Source organism: Garra rufa, chromosome 1, assembly GCF_049309525.1.
Source record: "Garra rufa chromosome 1, GarRuf1.0, whole genome shotgun sequence".
NCBI classification, from domain to species: domain Eukaryota; kingdom Metazoa; phylum Chordata; class Actinopteri; order Cypriniformes; family Cyprinidae; genus Garra; species Garra rufa.
In genome coordinates, this window is record NC_133361.1 from 51866219 (window position 1) to 51885501 (window position 19283).

General features: G+C 42.0%; 2 protein-coding genes across 2 annotated transcripts in view; one reads left to right on the forward strand and one right to left on the reverse strand.

The window, feature by feature from the left end:
* LOC141336798 (uncharacterized) overlaps positions 1 to 19283 on the forward strand; it is a 131947-nt gene that overhangs the window by 107956 nt on the left and 4708 nt on the right. The gene's annotated exons all lie outside the window — the stretch shown is intronic.
* LOC141342356 (NACHT, LRR and PYD domains-containing protein 1-like) lies at positions 13327 to 17589 on the reverse strand. The gene is made up of 8 exons (XM_073846796.1): positions 17454 to 17589; positions 16290 to 16623; positions 15905 to 16122; positions 15547 to 15803; positions 15044 to 15160; positions 14576 to 14723; positions 14197 to 14244; positions 13327 to 14107 (listed from the first exon to the last, which is right to left on the reverse strand). The coding sequence occupies exons 2-8, from the start codon at positions 16577 to 16579 to the stop codon at positions 13833 to 13835; spliced, it is 1353 nt and encodes a 450-aa protein (XP_073702897.1). The 5' UTR covers positions 16580 to 16623; positions 17454 to 17589; the 3' UTR covers positions 13327 to 13832.

Here is a 19283-nt window from a genome sequence, read left to right on the forward strand (position 1 = left end):
CAGGATGACTGGATGGAACCAGCGGAGGCTCTGGAAGGCTGGGCGGAGCCAGCGGAGGCTCTGGAAGACTGGGCTGAACCAGCTGAGGCTCTGGAAGACTGGGCTGAACCAGCGGAGGCTCTGGAAGACTGGGCTGAACCAGCTGAGGCTCTGGAAGGCTGGGCGGAGCCAGCTGAGGCTCTGGAAGGCTGGGCGGAGCCAGCTGAGGCTCTGGAAGGCTGGGCGGAGCCAGCTGAGGCTCTGGAAGGCTGGGCGGAGCCAGCTGAGGCTCTGGAAGGCTGGGCGGAACCAGCGGAGACTCTGGAAGGCCGGGCGGGACCAGCAGAGGGTCTGGGAGGGCAGCCATCTTGTGCAATGGCTCTGGAAGGGTGACCATCTTGAGAGCAGACTCTGGAAGGGCAGCCATTTTGCGAACAGACTCTAGAAGGGAGGCCATCTTGTGAACAGACTCTAGAAGGGCGTCCATCTTGTGAACAGGCTCTGGACTAGCAGACATCTTGTGCGGTGGCTCAGGGCTAGCAGACATCTTGTGCTGTGGCTCAGGGCTAGCAGACATCTTGTCCTGTGGCTCTAGTTTGGTGCAATTGTCCTCAGTGATATCCACAGTGAAAGAAGAACTGCTCAAAATGAGTGCATAGTCCATAAAGTCCTTTAAACTACAATTGAACCTCCCCTCAGGGAACCATGATTTAATGGACTCATTCAGTCCAAAACGGAATAACTCCTTAAGCATGACTTCATCATAAAATGGTACTTCCTTGGACAACTCACAAAACTGGTGAACATATTCATCAATGGGTAGATATCCCTGTCGCAGATCAAGTAGCTGGTTGACTGGGTCCATGTTAGCGCTGGTGGTGGGATAAGGCTGCTGGATCCTGGTGCGGCGAAGTCTTCTGTCACAAGGAGGGTCAGAGACGTACGGATCCATTTGCAGCATTTATTTCAAACACAAAACAAACACAAAGGGGCAAGCAGAAATCGTGGTCAAAAACAGGCAGAAAGGTCGGGGCTGGCAGCAAGAATCAAACACGGGAGGGAGTCCAGGAATCAAACACACGGGAAAACAAACACGGAAAGAAACGCTCGGAAATACAGACCATACGGAACAATAAGACTTCGCAAGGTGGCTGTGTGTGTGTGAGAAGCTTAAATGCAGTCAGTGTGATGAGGTGCAGCTGTGAGCGGTAATCAGTGCAGTGAGAAACAAGGAGCAGGTGAATGCAGTGATTGGTGCAGTGGCTTGTGGGGAATGAAGTCCATGAAGTGTGGTGCAAGAGTTCATGATGACAGGATAGACCAGATACGTGACACCAACTTCTGCTTTATTCTGTCCAGCCACATCGGCTGAGTTATGAACTCAGAGTATCTACGCACCTGGAAGTCATTTTATTTCTGGTTTTAATGCATTATAAATTTCAATTAAACTAAGGCATGAAAAGAGTACAGTTCTGAAGTTGGGTGACATATAAAAGAGAGCAAGAAGAAAAAACGAGACAATCTCACCTTTTTGCGTGGATCCTTAACAAGCACCTTCTGGTTGTCCTCTCTGTACACACACAACAGGAGGTAGTAGCAGTGCTATAGATGACAAACAACACACATATCCACAATTAGGCCCATAAATAATTATTCTGTTTCTAAACCTGCTGAGCAGCCTATGTAGGCAGCACATTGAAGCATTGAAGGCTGTTACAAAATGTGAGCACCTTAAATGTGTGTGTTTATCTTCTATATTAAGGTTGTGTGTGTGTGTGTGTGTGTGTGTGTGTGTGTGTGTGTGTGTGTGTGTGTGTGTGTGTGTGTGTGTGTGTGTGTGTGTGTGTGTGTGTGTGTGTGTGTGTGTGTGTGTGTGTTTACCAATATGTATTGAGACACTGGGGCTTTGGAAGCTTCTTGTTCAGACATGTTATTGGTGTCACACCATTGTTGACTCTTTCTTAACACACAAAAGGTACAAATCCATTCCCTACAAGCAAACACACACACACACACACACATATATAATGAAAGTACAGCACACTTGCTGATTTTCTGATTTCTGTTCTGTTTGTCTCTCTCACCCAGGTGAGTCTCCATTTACAGCTGGTATGTGACAGTCTGAATGAAAAGCTCGTGGACACTCATCACAACACATGAGATCTCCCTCAGAGCGACAAACGAAACACTCGTCATCATTGTTCTGGGCCATAGTCACAGGGCGGCATGACACAACATAACATTTTACAGAAATAAGCTCAAATGTATTTTGATTTTCTATCTTACAGTCTTGTTTTAATATATAGAAATCTAACCACAAGAAGTCATATTTCACTGCAAAATGGGGGGAAAAGTAATTGTATCAAAGATAATTAAATATTTGAAATTGTATGTTCAAGATTTTTACGTGTTTTGACATTATTTTCATAACCAAAAAGGGAACAGACGAAAACATTGACCAAACACTGGATTGTGGAGTTTCTTTTAAGGACTTACCATTCCAGCATCACTTTTATTGGACTACACTTCTTTGGATTGTATATACACCGGTGGACACTTTTTACTTGGAGCTTTCAACCAACTAGGATTCTTAAGGACTGTTTTAGGGTATGATTTGAATGGACAATCTGCTTTTAACAGCCTAAGTTATTCTGGTTTTACTGTGTTGTTTTAGTTCCTTGTGAATATTGTAAATACATTTATTTATTCACTTTACTTTTGTCGTTGTCTTATCTTTTTAAAACACTTATTTTATCTCACACAGCCTAATCTGACCCCTTTTAAATCACGGTAACATCTACCGATAAGGCTGATCGTTACATATGGTGGCCCGTACGGGGAACGTTAAAAGATTTTAAACGCTGTGTAGAGAAGAGTGTTTTAAGATGACGACAAACCACATTAATGCTGCTTCTTTTAATACATCTGCTGTTTTTAATGATGAACGGATTTTACATCACTGTGAGTGTGTACAGCTTTGCGCTGAGGTGGTTGCTCTTAAAAACATTGTTTTAAAATTGGAGAAGGATTTTAAAGACTCTGTTGAAAGTAATATTAACCGTGAAGTGTGTTTTAGAGACTCTGTGGATTTTAAGTTTGCCAAAATGGAGGAATCTATTAAGGATGCCGTGGCGACACTAGAGAGAGAGGTCTTCCACTGTTTTAAGAGGAGAGACAAGAAATGGGCGAAACAACTGGAGCAACAAAAGGATCCAGAAGTCGCCATCTCTCCTCCCACTGTGACGATCAGCCCAGTGCCTCCCACGTCAAACCCTGGCTTTCCTCCGGCTAACCATCCCAGCACATCTACCACTTCACGGACTATCAACAGAGCCATCGATGGAGAATTCTGTGCCACCATTCCAACCAGGTCAGACTTCGACACCATCTTCTCCATCCTCCCCTTCTCCAAAGAGCAACTCTGCAGCGCACTGGGTGATGACGACACTCTCCAGGGACTTTCCATCTCTCCCTCCACTCCACCGACCAATGGGATCGAAGTGCTCGACCACCAGGGCTTGCTGTATCGGCGGTTCCAGAAGGGGGGCGGCATCTACAAGATCCAACTAGTCGTCCCCAAGGCCCTGGTCCAGCAAACGGTACAGCATTTCCACCAGAGGACAGCAGGGAAACATCATCGACGTCTAAAGACCCTCCTGCTGATCCTCGAAGTTGCCTGGTGGCCTTCGGTCCGCAGCGATGTCTGGGACGTCGTCGAGAGCTGCAAGTCGTGTGGTGTGGAGGCCAAGGACTGTGCCGTCATCAACCCTACCAAGAACCCACCTCATCCACCTCAACCCCGTTCATCAGCACCTTCATCATCCATTAAAGAGACCCGCAAGCCGGACAGGAGGAAACGCCAGGGGGGCTGGCGGACCAGCGTGGCTGGGTGCAACAGTATCCTGGGAGGAGCGGCGCCACCTACCCTAGGACGCCCAGGCTGGTATCAGATTCCACCTCTCTCTAGTGTTTGCTTAGATTCCTCCGGCAGACTAGTGTGTGGGAGGGCCTAGTTTTATCCAACTTTTTACAAAGACATTTTAAGCCACACATTCTAGAGGATACCCACTACATGGACAATGGCTGACAGTACCTATATGGGACTAGCCTCTTCCCCGGGAGCCGTGGGCTAAGGGGGGGGGGGGGGGGGGGGGACTATGTGACACTGTCACACAGGACACATGTTTTAACCTGCTCGATATATTATGATTTTATGTATATTTGAGTTTTAATAGGTTTTCATGTTGTCTTAGCCATTTTATTCCTCTTAACCATTTTAATGTGTGTATGTCTTTAAGTGAGTCTGGGTCTGCTTGTCATGTGATCAGTCACATGACAGGAATCAGGAACTAAACAGTATAAAGGAAGCAGCATGTCAAACAATCAGGGTCATTGACCAAACACTGGATTGTGGAGTTTCTTTTAAGGACTTACCATTCCAGCATCACTTTTATTGGACTACACTTCTTTGGATTGTATATACACCGGTGGACACTTTTTACTTGGAGCTTTCAACCAACTAGGATTCTTAAGGACTGTTTTAGGGTATGATTTGAATGGACAATCTGCTTTTAACAGCCTAAGTTATTCTGGTTTTACTGTGTTGTTTTAGTTCCTTGTGAATATTGTAAATACATTTGTTCACTTTACTTTTGTCATTGTCTTATCTTTTTAAAACACTTATTTTATCTCACACAGCCTAATCTGACCCCTTTTAAATCACGGTAACATCTACCGATAAGGCTGATCGTTACAATATGCTTACTCATATTTTCTCTAAAATGATAAGATAATGATGATAATATAAGAAATGGCTATATATTTAGGTATTCTTCATCACTTAAACTGAGATAATAGACTATAAAAATACTGCTTTGTATTTTACACACCTTTTCATTGAAATATGCAATCAATTTTATCATGTCCACCGTGCAAAGTAATCAACTTCCACAAGAAATATAAACCATGCAATTATAAAAACCTCAAAATGTCAGGGTTAGCAAGAAGGGACCCAAATGCAGAGTGAATGAGACAGACAATTATTTATTGACAACACAGGTTCAGGGGTGCACAGGGGTGAACAAACATGAGCTCCAATCCAGCTGAAATAGAATTGTGCCTCCAGAGATGGACAATCTGGAGATTAGTCCCATACATATGGCCAAACCAGGCAGAAGACTGAGGGGATCGCCAGAGCAGAATACGCCAGAGCTAGCAGTCAGAGTGACGGGAAGCAAAGCAGGCCAGAATCAGAGATAGAATCTCAGCACCAGGCTTGGTTGGCGATCTGCCCAGGAGAACCAACAGGCAGGGAGTCTCAGGCTGGGAGGGCAGGACTGGAGGGAACACACAGCACAAACATACAAGACAACATTCAAGACCACACAACACTAATCAGCACAACACAGGGAGCAACATGTAATATGTAAAAAAATAAATAAATAATAATAATAAAGCAAAACAAAAAAGGTAAAAATGAAATGTCTGAATTTAGACTAACTACAGAATAACTACTAAAAATAATATTTTAAGCAAATATTAGCAAGAAAGCTAAAAGGTATAAATCAAAAACAAAAGCAGCAAAACTGCAGCAAGGATACACCAAACTACAAGGCAGGACTGGACTATAGAGCAGCAAGCACTGTCTCTATGACACAAGACAAACCCACAAACACTGAAGGAGAAACAGCACAATATAAAGAGAGAAAGGTAATGAGGGCCAGGTGAGCACAATTAGAAGAAACGAGGACTAGACAAGGGCTCAACAAGAGGGCGTGACCAAGGGAAACAAGGAGGTGGGACCACAGGAACACATGGTAGACACAAACAAAGACAAAGCCATGTGTTAAAGGTCCACTGAAGTGCCTTGAAACACGCAGCGTTATTCTATGTGGTGACGTACTTTTAACTGAAACAAAAACATATCGCCCAGCCCCGCCCACTAATTTTGAATAGCCAATAGCATTCCATTTATATCTGCTTGGGCAAGAGCCGTTGAGCTCGGTAAAGCCGCATTTGTAAGCTTATGACAGCCACAGACTAATAAATTACCCCACAAATTCAATATGAAACTTGCTAAAACGAAATAGTGATCATTATCATGCTGAGGCTGTGTAGTTTAATACATGCCGACCGTACATATGAGCACATATGATCTGCTCCGGGTTATTATTGCGTCTCTGTGTAGGGGGCGGGACACTACGGACTCTAGAGAGCATTTGATTGGTCAGAACGTTTGATGAGAAACTGAAGTGCACGGTGATATCATCCAAATCCTTGATTCATATTGGCGGAAGTGACGAGACTGTAAGTTTTGAATGCCCATATCTTTTAAACGCAAATTTTGTCTTTGTTATGCAACACACTAGCTTATAGATCACCTTAAGGCTAATATATTCATACTAAAAGCCAAAAAACTTAAATTTTGATTTCAGGGGGACTTTAAGACACAAGATAAACAAAGAAACATTAAACAAAGACAGCACAGACAAAGCTGCCAGGGCAGAGCCCTGACACAAAATGTTTTTCAATAATGTTATATGTTATAAATATAGTCCCCAAGTCATCTTCAACACTGTTAGTATGTACTTTCTTGCTTTATAAAATAGATAACAATTCCATTGTTTATTTTCCAGCTGGAATTCATCAACCCTCACTCCTACCTTTTTTAGTTTTTGAAATGTTATCCTGCTTGTCACACTCTTAAAGTTCCACCCAGGTTAACAGTCTGTAATATATCCACACATGGTATACTGCACATAAAGGAAGAAAGACAGACGTAACATTGACGTATAAGACCCCACAAACTCAAACTGAACAAATAGGAACTTAAATATGAAAACAACACAATAAACAACTAACAAGACACAGCTGAACAATTAAGAACATCAGTGACCATGACAACAAACAAAGTCTATGTGGTTGTGACAAGGCTATATTAAGAATATTTGTCTGGTAAAAAAAAAAAAATTAAAAACATACCTGACATAGTTATAATGTCACGATTTGAGTCGTCCTGTCATCACTAAGTCTTGCACTACACTTCATGGACTTCAGCCCCCACAAGCCACTGCACCAATCACTGCATTCACCTGCAGCTCATTCTCACACACACACAGCTGCAGCTCATCACACGGACAGCATTTAAGCCACTCTCACACTCAGCTTCTTCGCGAAGTCTTGTATTGCCCCGGCTGCATTTCTAAGCGTTTTCCCAGTTTCCTAGTCTCCGTGTTTTCAGAGTTTCTTAGTTTATTCCTGGTTTTGTTTCCTGTTTTGCCTTGTTTTCTCTGTTTGATTCTGTTGTTACTTTGGACTGCCCATTTGGTTTTTGACTCACGCTTGGTTACTGGTTTACTCTCTGGATTATCTTTGCTGTTGTTGTTTGCTGGTGTTGACCCTGTTTGCCCCGACTACGATCTTGACAATAAAATGCTGCAAATGGATCCGCACGTCTCAGTCTGACTCCCTGTTACAGAAGAGTTCGCCACTACAAGGATCCAGCAGCTTTATTCACCAGCATCACAATATGGACCCAATCGACCAGCTTCTGCTCCTACGACAGAGAAATCTCCCCATTGAGGAATATGTTCACCAGTTCCGTAAGTTTTCATACCAACTACCATTTTACGATGAAGCCTGGCTTAGGGGCCTATTTCGTTATGGACTTAATGAACCTGCCAAATCAATGCTGCCTGGAGGGGAATTTAACTGCTCGCTACAGGACTGTATGCAGTATGCACTGTTGCTATGTGGCTCACCGTTAACTGTGGGTGTTTTAGAGGAGCCACAGCACAAGATGTCTGCCCTTCCAGAGCCTGTTCACAACATGGCTGCCCTTCCGGAGTCTGCACCCAAGATGGCTGCCGCCACGCCCCAATTTGCACCCAAGACTTATCAAAGATTAATGTCTAACGTGGAGGACCCACCGCTGCTGTCGGCTCGAGCAGCTGGTCTCCCAACCAGCCTTCCAGAGCCTCCGCTGGTTCAGTCCAGCCTTCCAGAGCCTCCGCTGGTCCCGCCCGGTCTTCCAGAGTCTTCGCTGGTCCCGCCCAGCCTTCCAGAGCCTCCGCTGGTCCCGCCCAGCCTTCCAGAGCCTCCGCTGGTTCAGCCCAGTCTTCCAGAGCCTCCGCTGGTTCAGCCCAGTCTTTCAGACCCTCCGCTGGTCCCGCCCAGCCTTCCAGAGCCTCCGCTGGTTCAGCCCGGTCTTCCAGAGTCTTCGCTGGTCCCGCCCGGCCTTCCAGAGCCTCCGCTGGTTCCGCCCAGCCTTCCAGAGCCTCCGCTGGTTCAGCCCGGTCTTCCAGAGTCTTCGCTGGTCCCGCCCAGCCTTCCAGAGCCTCCGCTGGTTCCGCCCAGCCTTCCAGAGCCTCCGCTGGTTCAGCCCGGTCTTCCAGAGTCTTCGCTGGTCCCGCCCAGCCTTCCAGAGCCTCCGCTGGTCCCGCCCAGCCTTCCAGAGCCTCCGCTGGTTCCGCCCAGCCTTCCAGAGCCTCCGCTGGTTCAGCCCAGTCTTCCAGAGCCTCCGCTGGTTCAGCCCAGTCTTCCAGAGCCTCCGCTGGTCCCGCCCAGCCTTCCAGAGCCTCCGCTGGTTCAGCCCGGTCTTCCAGAGTCTTCGCTGGTCCCGCCCGGTCTTCCAGAGTCTTCGCTGGTCCCGCCCAGCCTTCCAGAGCCTCCGCTGGTTCCGCCCAGCCTTCCAGAGCCTCCGCTGGTTCAGCCCAGTCTTCCAGAGCCTCCGCTGGTCCCGCCCGGCCTTCCAGAGTCTCCGCTGGTCCCGCCCGGTCTTCCAGAGCCTCCGCTGGTCCCGCCCAGCCTTCCAGAGCCTCCGCTGGTTCAGCCCAGTCTTCCAGAGCCTCCGCTGGTTCCGCCCAGCCTTCCAGAGCCTCCGCTGGTTCCATCCAGTCGTCCTGAGATTCCTGTCTGCCCGGTTCTGGTCACGGAGGCCATGTATGGACTGTGGTTCCCACCCACCCTCCCTGCTGCTCCAGTCCCGCCACCTCTGTCTCCTGACAGTCCCTCTGCTCACCCACATCCCACCTTCGGTGCAGAGGACTTGCCGTGGGACTGCCAGTCTCCATCAGTGTCCAGACTGAAGGATCCCTCACCATCACCTCCAGTCTCAGAGTCCTGGACTCCACCTCGGCCCTCCGACCCTGCGGCTCCACCCCGGCTCTGTGCTCCCTCGTCTCCGTTGTCGGCCGTCGGCCCACCAGCTCCTCCGGGCTCCATCGTCTCTCGGGCTCCGCCGCGGTCAGTCGTCGCCCCACCTTCACCTCTGGACTCTACTCCTCCGGCTGCGCCTCGTCACTCCGTCCTGCCGGCTCTGTGAACCTCCTCCCTCCCGTGGGCACAGCCTCGATCCTCTGTCACTCCGGCTCCGCTGCGTACCTCCGGACCTCCATCTCCGCCGGGGTCGCCAGAGCCTTGGGTTCCGCCTTGGCCCTCCGGATCCTCGGTGTCACCTAGGACCATCGACTCTCCGGTTCCGCCTCGGGCTCCACCGACTCCACCTCCGTCGGTCGGCCCCATGGAGGAGCCAACCCTTCCTCCACCATGGCTTCTCCCTCCGTCGGCTCCACCTCAGTCCATGGCTCCATTACCCCCACATGGACCTGGCCCTCCATCCCTCCCCCTGTTCCGCCTCCGCTCCACCACCCTCCGGTTTCATTAGGTGGTTAGAGCGTCTGGAAGCCGCTCCTTGGGGAGGGGCTCTGTCACGATTTGAGTCGTCCTGTCATCACTAACTCTTGCACTACACTTCATGGACTTCAGCCCCCACAAGCCACTGCACCAATCACTGCATTCACCTGCAGCTCATTCTCACACACACACAGCTGCAGCTCATCACACGGACAGCATTTAAGCCACTCTCACACTCAGCTTCTTCGCTAAGTCTTGTATTGCCCCGGCTGCATTTCTAAGCGTTTTCCCAGTTTCCTAGTCTCTGTGTTTTCAGAGTTTCCTAGTTTATTCCTGGTTTTGTTTCCTGTTTTGCCTTGTTTTCTCTGTTTGTTTCTGTTGTTACTTTGGACTGCCCATTTGGTTTTTGACTCACGCTTGGTTACTGGTTTACTCTCTGGATTATCTTCGCTGTTGTTGTTTGCTGGTGTTGACCCTGTTTGCCCCGACTACGATCTTGACAATAAAATGCTGCAAATGGATCCGCACGTCTCAGTCTGACCCTCCCTGTTACATATAAAAGTTCTGTTTATTTGTAGAAGGTTGGTGAGCTAAATGTTGATCACTTAAAAAGCTATGACCAACTTAGCTTAAATATACAGTGGTGTGAAAAAGTGTCCCTTCCTGATTTTTTATTTTTTTGCATGTTTGTCACACTTTGATGTTTCAGATCATCATACAAATTTAAGTATTAATCAAAGATAACACAAGTAAACACAACATGCAGTTTTTGAATGAAGTTTTTTATTAAGAAGGGAAAACAAAATCCAAACCCACATGGCCCTGTGTGAAAAAGTGCTTAATAACTGGTTGGGCCACCCTTAGCAGCAACAACTGCAATCAAGCGTTTGCGATAACTTGCAATGAGTCTGTTACAGCACTGTGCAGAAATTTTGGCAGAATTGTTGTAATTCAGCCACATTGGAGGGTTTTCGAGCATGATCCGCCTTTTTAAGGTCATGCCACAGCATCTCAATAGGATTCAGGTCGGGACTAGGCCACTCCAAAGTCTTCATTTTGTTTTTCTTCAGCCATTCAGAGGTGAATTTGCTGGTGTGTTTTGGATCATTGTCCTGCTGCAGAACCCAAGTTCGCTTCAGCTTGAGGTCAAGAACAGATGGCCGGACAGTAGACAGCAGAATTCATGGTTCCATTTATCACAGCAAGTCTTCCAGGTCCAGAAGCAGCAAAACAGCCCCAGACCATCACACTACCACCACCATATTTTACTCTTGGTAAGATGAAAATGTGTTATATCTGGTGTTACTTTTACACCAGATATAATGAGACACAAATCTTCCAAAAATCCAACTTTTGTCTTATCAGTCCACAGTATTTTTCCAAAAGTCTTGGGGATCATCAAGATGTTTTCTGGCAAAACTGAGACGAGCCTTTATGTTCTTTTTGCTCAGCAGCGGTTTTTGTCTTGGAACTCTGCCATGCAGCCAATTTTTGCCCAGTCTCTTTCTTATGGTGGAGTGATGAACACTGACCATAACTGAGGGAAGAGAGGCCTGCAGTTCTTTAGATGTTGTTGTGGGGTCTTTTGTGACCTCTTGGATGAGTCGTCACTGCGCTCTTGGGGTAATTTTGGTCGGCCGGCCACTCCTGTGAAGGTTCACCACTGTTCCATGTTTTGGCCATTTGTGGATAATGGCTCTCACTGTGGTTCGCTGGAGTCCCAAAGCTTTAGAAATGGCTTTATAACCTTTTCCAGACTGATAGATCTCAGTTACTTTCTTTCTCATTTGTTCCTGAATTTCTTTGGAGCTCAACATGATGTGTAGCTTTTGAGGATCTTTTGGTCTGCTTCACTTTGTCAGGCAGGTCCCATTTAAGTGATTTCTTGATTGCGAACAGGTGTGGCAGTAATCAGGCCTGGGTGTGGCTAGAGAAACTGAACTCAGGTGTGATAAACCACAGTTATGTTTTAACAGCGGGTGGGGGGAGCGAACACTTTTTCACACAGGGCCATGTGAGTTTGGATTTTTTTTCCCCTTCATTTAAAAACTGCATGTTGTGTTTACTTGTGTTATCTTTGATTAATATTTAAATTAGTTTGATGATCTGAAACATTAAAGTGTGACAAACATGCAAAAAAATAAAAAATCATTAAGGGGGCCAACACTTTTTCACAGCACTGTATATAGGCCTAATATATAGCTGTAAAATATACAGTTACATGGCCCACTATGCCATTTTATTGGAAAGTTTCTAAACAAAACCTCCAGTATTTTTGGACAATCCTCTGGGATGCCATGAGTTCCATCAAAAAGACTTATGACATACAACATTACTTGCCCATCTCTCTTCATAGAACCCAAAATGGCTGTTTTGGAGAATAACAAAATAAAATATTATAAAAAATTAAGCAGTGTGTTGAAGAGATAGTTTACTCACTCTCATGTCGTTCCAAATCTGCAAGACTTCTTTCTTCTAACACAAAAAAAAGAAGTTTTGAAGAACTCTCTGAAAAAGAGCTCAATACTTTCTGTAATGGCTAACATTACCTTAAAAACTAACTCGCACAGGAAACAATAACACATATCAACATGAATACATCTGTCTCCACATCCTACCTCTCTTTCTTCTTTTTCCCTGTCTTAAATCACTCGATTTAACTCAGAATAGTTATATAGACAATGTAAATTTAAGAAATAGATTTTCTTCAAATAGCTAGTTCATGGAAAGACTCACACATAATATTAGTGCAGATATCACTTGGTTTAATATCTAAAACAATGACATGACAAGACAACATGTCAATCAGTATCTAAAGACAGACCTGACAGATGCATGTGGGCTCAATAATAAGCACCTTCTGTAATTATGCTATTTTGGTTTGGTATTTGTTTTGGTATTTTATGCATTTATTACTCACAGTCAGTGTCAGGTTTGACATGTTTGTTTTATTTTTTCTTATCTCTTACTTTTACTTCGTTAAGAAATAGCCTAAAATACACTGATGGCAACCATTTGTATTCTGTAGTATTTTTGCTATATTACCCTAATGGCAAGTTTATGATTTGTTTAAATAATACACATTTTATTTAACATCTTTATCACAGAATAAGGCTGAAAATATATTTTATAGTTACTATAGGCTACTGTAGCCTAATAAATGCTATGTTAAAATATGGGAGATTCCCAGGAAAAAAACAGGTATGATACAGGCTGCAGTTGCCACATAAAATGTGCTTGCATTAGGCCTACGTAATTCACGAATAGACCAAAAAACAAACAAACAAACAAAAATAAAATGTTTTTAATAGTATATAGCCTATATCCTGTGTGGTATCAAAATATCACATTTTCACAGTCAACACTGAATTGATTATATGAGCTGCTCTCTTTGCTGCCACACATTTACAAAATGTGTTTTTATTAACTATAAATGTCACATGATTTAATGACTGAGACTTATTTGACATAGCCTACTTTATGTATGACAAGAGGACAATGAATGACTAATCCATTTGACATACGTATCAGAAAACGTGCAATGTGTGTTTTTAGTGTGTCAATGTACATGTGATGAGATCCATTTCCTCATGCTCCCATTAAAAGAAAAAAAACCTGTACTTCATTTTTGGATGAACCATGTTTATTCATCTGCTAAAAATTTTAAAGAAAAATATAAAAAAATAATTTTTTAATTGTATGTGGTTATTTTTTCACAGTATTATAAAATGAAAACTTTCATAGCGACTCATATTGTCATACAGTAACAGCAACATACCTCATATTAAACAAGTCCATAAGCATATTACTTAATTCAACATACGACGAGCACCAAATATAAGGATTCAAATTAACCCTAAAATGTAAATTTGGATATTCAGTTTGAGAATTTTGTAAACAAACATTACAGCATGACATAAATGAAGAAATATTTTAGATTCCGCATTTCACAGGTACATTAGATAAGCAAAATCAGCAGACAAACACATGTTGACATTGTTCAGATGGTCACAAGATGTTATTTGTCTCATTCTCAGATTATGCTGAAGAACTAAATTTTTGACACAAACTTGTGGTGTTCATGCCAAAAATATCATTTGTAAATCTTGTACTAAAATCATCAAATAAGCACCTGGATCTCTCTTATATACATATTAAGAAGCTGTAGCTGCTGTTTATGTCTTAAACTGACTGAAGTTTCTCTCTATGTGAAGTCAGCACTACTGTGGTCTACTGGCTTCAGAATCCAGATCATCTACTAGATGAGGTTCGTTCTCCTTCAGCAATCTGTAGAATTCTGCTTTTACAGAAGCTCCTCCAGAGTCAAGAGCCACCAACAACAGTCTTGTTTTGTCTGGACATGACTCTTTAGCAAGAACTTTCCTGTACATTTCACCTGTAATCATGTTTTTGGTCCTCAGACAATCAGCAATCGCCATCACTGATGAAACTCTCTGAATGAGGAGATGTCTGTTTTTGTCCACAAATTCAGATTCTGATTAAAACAAAAAAAAGATTCAACTTTTTTAGAAAGTTTTGTGCGTAACAGAAAAAAATGATCAACTACTGCAACTGAGTTCATACCTGTGAGCTGTCTGTGAGCTGGACGATCTACCTCTTGGCCTGATGTTACTAACAAAATAGAAAAATCAGTCCAATTAACCTTATCCAATTAGGAACTGATCAACAGGACAATCCAGTCACTTTTTAATATATTTTAATTAAGAACCATTAGAAACATGTCAACAGTAATAGTAATAATTACGTACTTGCTTCTTTTGGAGTCTTAAGGAATAAAACACATTACTGCATTCAGACAGTGTTATTTAACTATAACCCTGAAGAAAACTGCTGCATTTTAGGCACCCACAGGAAGTGTTTTTTTTTTTTGGCTGGGTTCTCCCAACTGGGTGATGAGGCATTATCCTCACTACTTCTATCATTTATTTGTCTCATTCATTACCTGTAAGAAGGATTTGTTGGGTAGACCACACTTCCCTTCTTTCAGTGTTGTCCATAAGACTTAGCTTGACCTCCTTATTTCTGACATTCACAAACACTTCAAATGTGGGATGACAGTTTGGACTAAAATGTAACTCGAACACCTTAGTCTGAAAAAAGGACAAGAAAATGAAAATGATTCATGGGCAGAAATAATTAAAAGACCAGATAAACCAGCTCTAATCTTTGTGCGAAAATAACTAGAAATGAATCAGGAAATTAAATTGAGAAGAAAAAAACTAAATCTATACTTCAGTGACATTGTTAGTGGTATTAAAGAGATCACCCAAAAATGTAGCCCTGATGTTGATTCAGCGCTGTATATTAATTTTCTCCTTAATTTTAATTTTGGGTGAACTAACCCTGTAATTATAACTAGATTTTTGCAACTAAATATAATGAACTATGTTGAAATGAAATATGATGTTACCTCTGGCTGCACTGTAAATGTCTCTGCTTGACAACACAGACGGTAATCTGTTTCTGGGGTGAGCCTAAACTGTGAAGTGGCTTTAATGTCCATATTCTCCGCATGCTGGTCCTTGACCTTAAGAAAAAGTTGAGGTTAGGAAGAGGCTGTGAAGGCCAGCCAGAGCCTATAGGTAACAGAAATGGTCTCTTCCAACATAATGAGACGATGGCACCTTAAATAATTACTTAACAGCCTTTATTTTTAACACTAATAAATTTCATATTTAGGCAGGGGCATTTCCTCGGAGGAGACAGGGGAGGCATGTGCCTCCTCAAAATATTGGATGAGAAAAAACAATGCCAATCTTACAAAATATAACATTACAATTAGGATCATTGAGTAATGTTAAGCAAGGTAACTTTATTCCTTAAATATTTCCTTTTAATATGGATCTGAGTGCTTAAACAAACCAAGACCAATTTTCAGTATTATATTATCATTTAAACAAAAAATATGAATACCTCTGTCAGTGGAACATTTGACGGGAGCAAATGGACACCCAGTACGTTTTCTCTCTGTCTCTCAGTTACTGGTCGCTGAAAGACAAGTACTTGGGCATTGACAGGGCGAGGAGGGAATAATATCCTTTTTATGAGCCCAAAAAAGGAGAGATGTTTGATGTCAATCATCACATGAGCTTCAGTCACTTTCAGAGGATCCATTTTTGCCAAGTTACCATCAGTGACATGTGCTACAGCTAAACCATCCATGTCTTTCTCTGTCAAAAAATATATTTTATTATTTAATACACAGATGGTGTATTAATTGTCAAACAAAGCTGATAATTTAAACTAATTTAACATATGGAAATGACCATACCAGAGAATATTTCACAGTGTGGAAGGTGCAGTCCTGAGATTGCCCCATCAAAACAGTCAATGTCGTACAAGGGTCCTGCAGGCTCCATCTTGCCCAAACCATCTAACAGACGAGGATCCCATGAGACAGTTTTATACAGCACCTCTCCTTTACCCTCCATCACAAACACAAGGCTGGTCAAACTGCAACGAAACTGACCAGCATATGGACACTCAAACCTAGGGGAGTATTTTTGTGTTATTAAATAATAATGGCCTGCTTCTTTTATTATTTGACAATACAGGGTTTTAGTACATTAAACGCACCTAAATCTACAACAGCAACTTCCCAGAAACAGGAAAGTTGATGACTGAAGTCACACATTAAAAAAATAAGTGTTCAATACCTGTATACATTTTTCTGTTGGTCCTTATCATTTCCCTTAAGTATTTTAGGTGTGAAAACTTCTTTATTTTCTGAGGACTGAAGAAAAAAAAAAGCATTGGCACCTAAATGATAAATACAATACAACACAAAAAAGAAATAAACAAACAGACATTTAGCATCTAGGATGGCTAAAGTTTTCTCCATGACATGATTGTGAGCTTGAGTCACTTGAGGAATGTCAAATGAAAAGCAGAGGAAAATCAAAACCTGATATTGAACATAAAGAGACAAAGTACATTTTGGGCACATGTTCTCTTTTCACTCTTCCTCTGTGGACACTGAAGACGGCCATCCTGAAAAAATGAGAAAGTATGTGATCACGTAATAATACGCTATAAAAAAAGACTGTGAATTTAACGGTAAAAACTGTAAAAATACTACGGTAAAAACCTGTGAAATGGTTAACGGTAAGTTCCCCTTCTATGTACAGTGAAAAACTGCATGTAATTTTTACGGGAGTATACCGTTTTTGGAAATGAAAAAGAACGTACAATTTACAGTGAATAATCGTAAATTTACATTCCCAGAATTACCTGTTTAAAAAAAAATATATTTGATGTTTTTTTTGTTGGAATAACTTTTTCTTCTTAGTTTTTTCTTGGCAGTTTTGTACATAAGGGTTGTATGTGTGTTACCATGATGGTGTTTAGTGTTTGTGTAAATGACACTGTGTACCTTCTATATAAGTTATTACTTAAAACCTCCTTGTGATGGGCTTTGGTTCATCATGTGATGTTGTCATCACCACCTACTTTTGGTGGTTATCAGTGTATTACAAAGGTACAAAACAGATTTAAGTATTTAAAAAAGTTGGTACATTACCATTATATCAGCGAAATTACGGTATTTACCTGTACATTTAAGTGAAAACCGTAAAATGTAAAACATTGCTACCGTATTTTTTTACAGGAAAACTCTGGTAACCACAGCTGCCAGTTTTTTTACTGTAAATTTTACGGCTTTTTTTTTTACAGTGTAAAAAACTTGTAATACTAACTTCACAGTTACATAACTGTAACTGTAACATATATATGACCAACCACCTGACCAATATTATGTTGGTCCCACTTTTGCTGCCAAAACAGCTTTGACCCAACAATCTGTAAGTGTTTGCATTATTTACTTGTATGAGTTTCTTAAGCGGTATGTTTTCGCAAAGGATGCTGAATTTCCAGTTTTTGCACTTTTCCTTCCCCCCAAACTTCTCAAAATCAGTGGGGGTGAACCAGCGTTCCTGGGAATAAATACACTTCTCCCCTACAAGAGACAAGGATAGGATGCATTCAGATCAAACAATCTGCCCGTAAAAAATGATAATAATACATACTGTAATAAAATTAAGAGAAATGATAGCAAATGATGTTGAACCTCCGATCAGTTTGTCCCGATAGAGAGTGCCTTTTTTATCCCCACAGGTTACAGTCAGCTGAGTTTCATAATCAGGCCACGGCCACATCTGTTGCTCGTCTCCTTTCTTCACATGAGACGCTGAGAAAGATCATCACCTTTAATTATTATTTCATTTTCAGTTATTTTAGCAAAAGTAGAACTAAACAAAAATAAGAAATGTTTCCTCTGCAACATCTGTTGCTATACATATGTTATATATATATATTATTACATATATTACATAACTATACATATATTTTATTATTTTAGTTTACTTTATTGCAAGTAACAAAAATGTCTTTTATGGTTTAGTTTTAGTGTTATTTAACTATAACCCTGAAGAGAACTGCAGTAGTTCAGGGGTTTTGTCTGTTTTCTTCTGACTGGGTGTGAACACAGAGAAAAGATCAGGATAATCAATATCCACACTACTTCTATCATCTTGACGTCTCATCATAGCGTAGCTCTTCTCCTTCCATTTCTTTTCTTTTTTTCATTTTCTTCTTCCTCTGTCTGTGTCTCAACATCTGGAGGTTTGTCACAGAGTTTGATAGGGCCAGGGACAAAGAAAATAATCAAAAGATACTGTACATATACACTACCGTTCAAAAGTTTGGGGTCAGTACATTTTTATTGTTTCATTTTTTTTAAAGAAATTAATACTTTTATTCACCAAGGATGTATTAAGTTAATAATTAAAAGTTTATTGAAAGTTAATAATAAATAATTTACATTGTTATAAAATATTTATATTTTGAATAAACACTGTACTTTTTAAACTTGTTATTCATGAAAGAATCCTGAAAAAAAAAAAAAATCACAGGTTCCAAAAAAATATTTGGCAGCACAACTGTTGATATTATCCAGCATTGATCATTCTAATAATAAATCAGCATATTAGAACGATTTCTGAAGGGTCATGTGACACTTAAGACTGGAGTAACAGCTGATAAAAATTCAGCTTTTCATCACAGGAATAAATTCTATTTTAAAGTATGTTAAAATAAAAAAATATTTTATATTGTAAAAACATTTTTAATCAAATAAATGCAGCCTTGGTTAGCATAAGAGACTTCTTTAAGGACTATTACAAGTCTTACTGACCCCAAACTTTTGAACGATAGTGTATATGAACTAGGGATGCACCGATACTTATCGGCCGATCACTTGCGCGTTTTGTCAGTAAAGCCGGTTCTGTAATCAGCGGTAAATGCCATCAGGTGCGTGATTTCACGTTGAGCCGTATATACTACACACAGCCGTTGTTCACTGACGAGCTGCGCACATTCACACTGATAATGAACATTGATTTGCGCAGCTCGTCGGTAAACAACGGCTGTGTGTAGTATATACGGCTCAACGTGAAATCACGCACCTGATGGCATTTACCGCTGATTACAGAACCGGCTTTACTGACAAAACGCGCAAGCATGATCGGCCGATTCATATCGGTGCATCCCTAGTGTGAACCCATTCTTGCTCCATCATAGCATATAACACAGTGTTAGCCTCTAGATAACAAAACAAATCCCAAAATAATCAAAACTACCAGCAGACTTCTTAT

Excerpts from the sequence above, each read along its gene's own strand:
- LOC141342356 (XM_073846796.1), bottom strand. The coding sequence starts at position 16,579 with ATGTGCCCAAAATGTACTTTGTCTCTTTATGTTCAATATCAGGTTTTG. Across the intron at positions 14,724-15,043 it reads CATTTACAGTGCAGCCAGAG|ACTAAGGTGTTCGAGTTACA; the intron begins GTAACATCATAT and ends TCCTTTTTTCAG. Across the intron at positions 14,108-14,196 it reads AGCTCACAGACAGCTCACAG|AATCTGAATTTGTGGACAAA; the intron begins GTATGAACTCAG and ends TGTTTTAATCAG.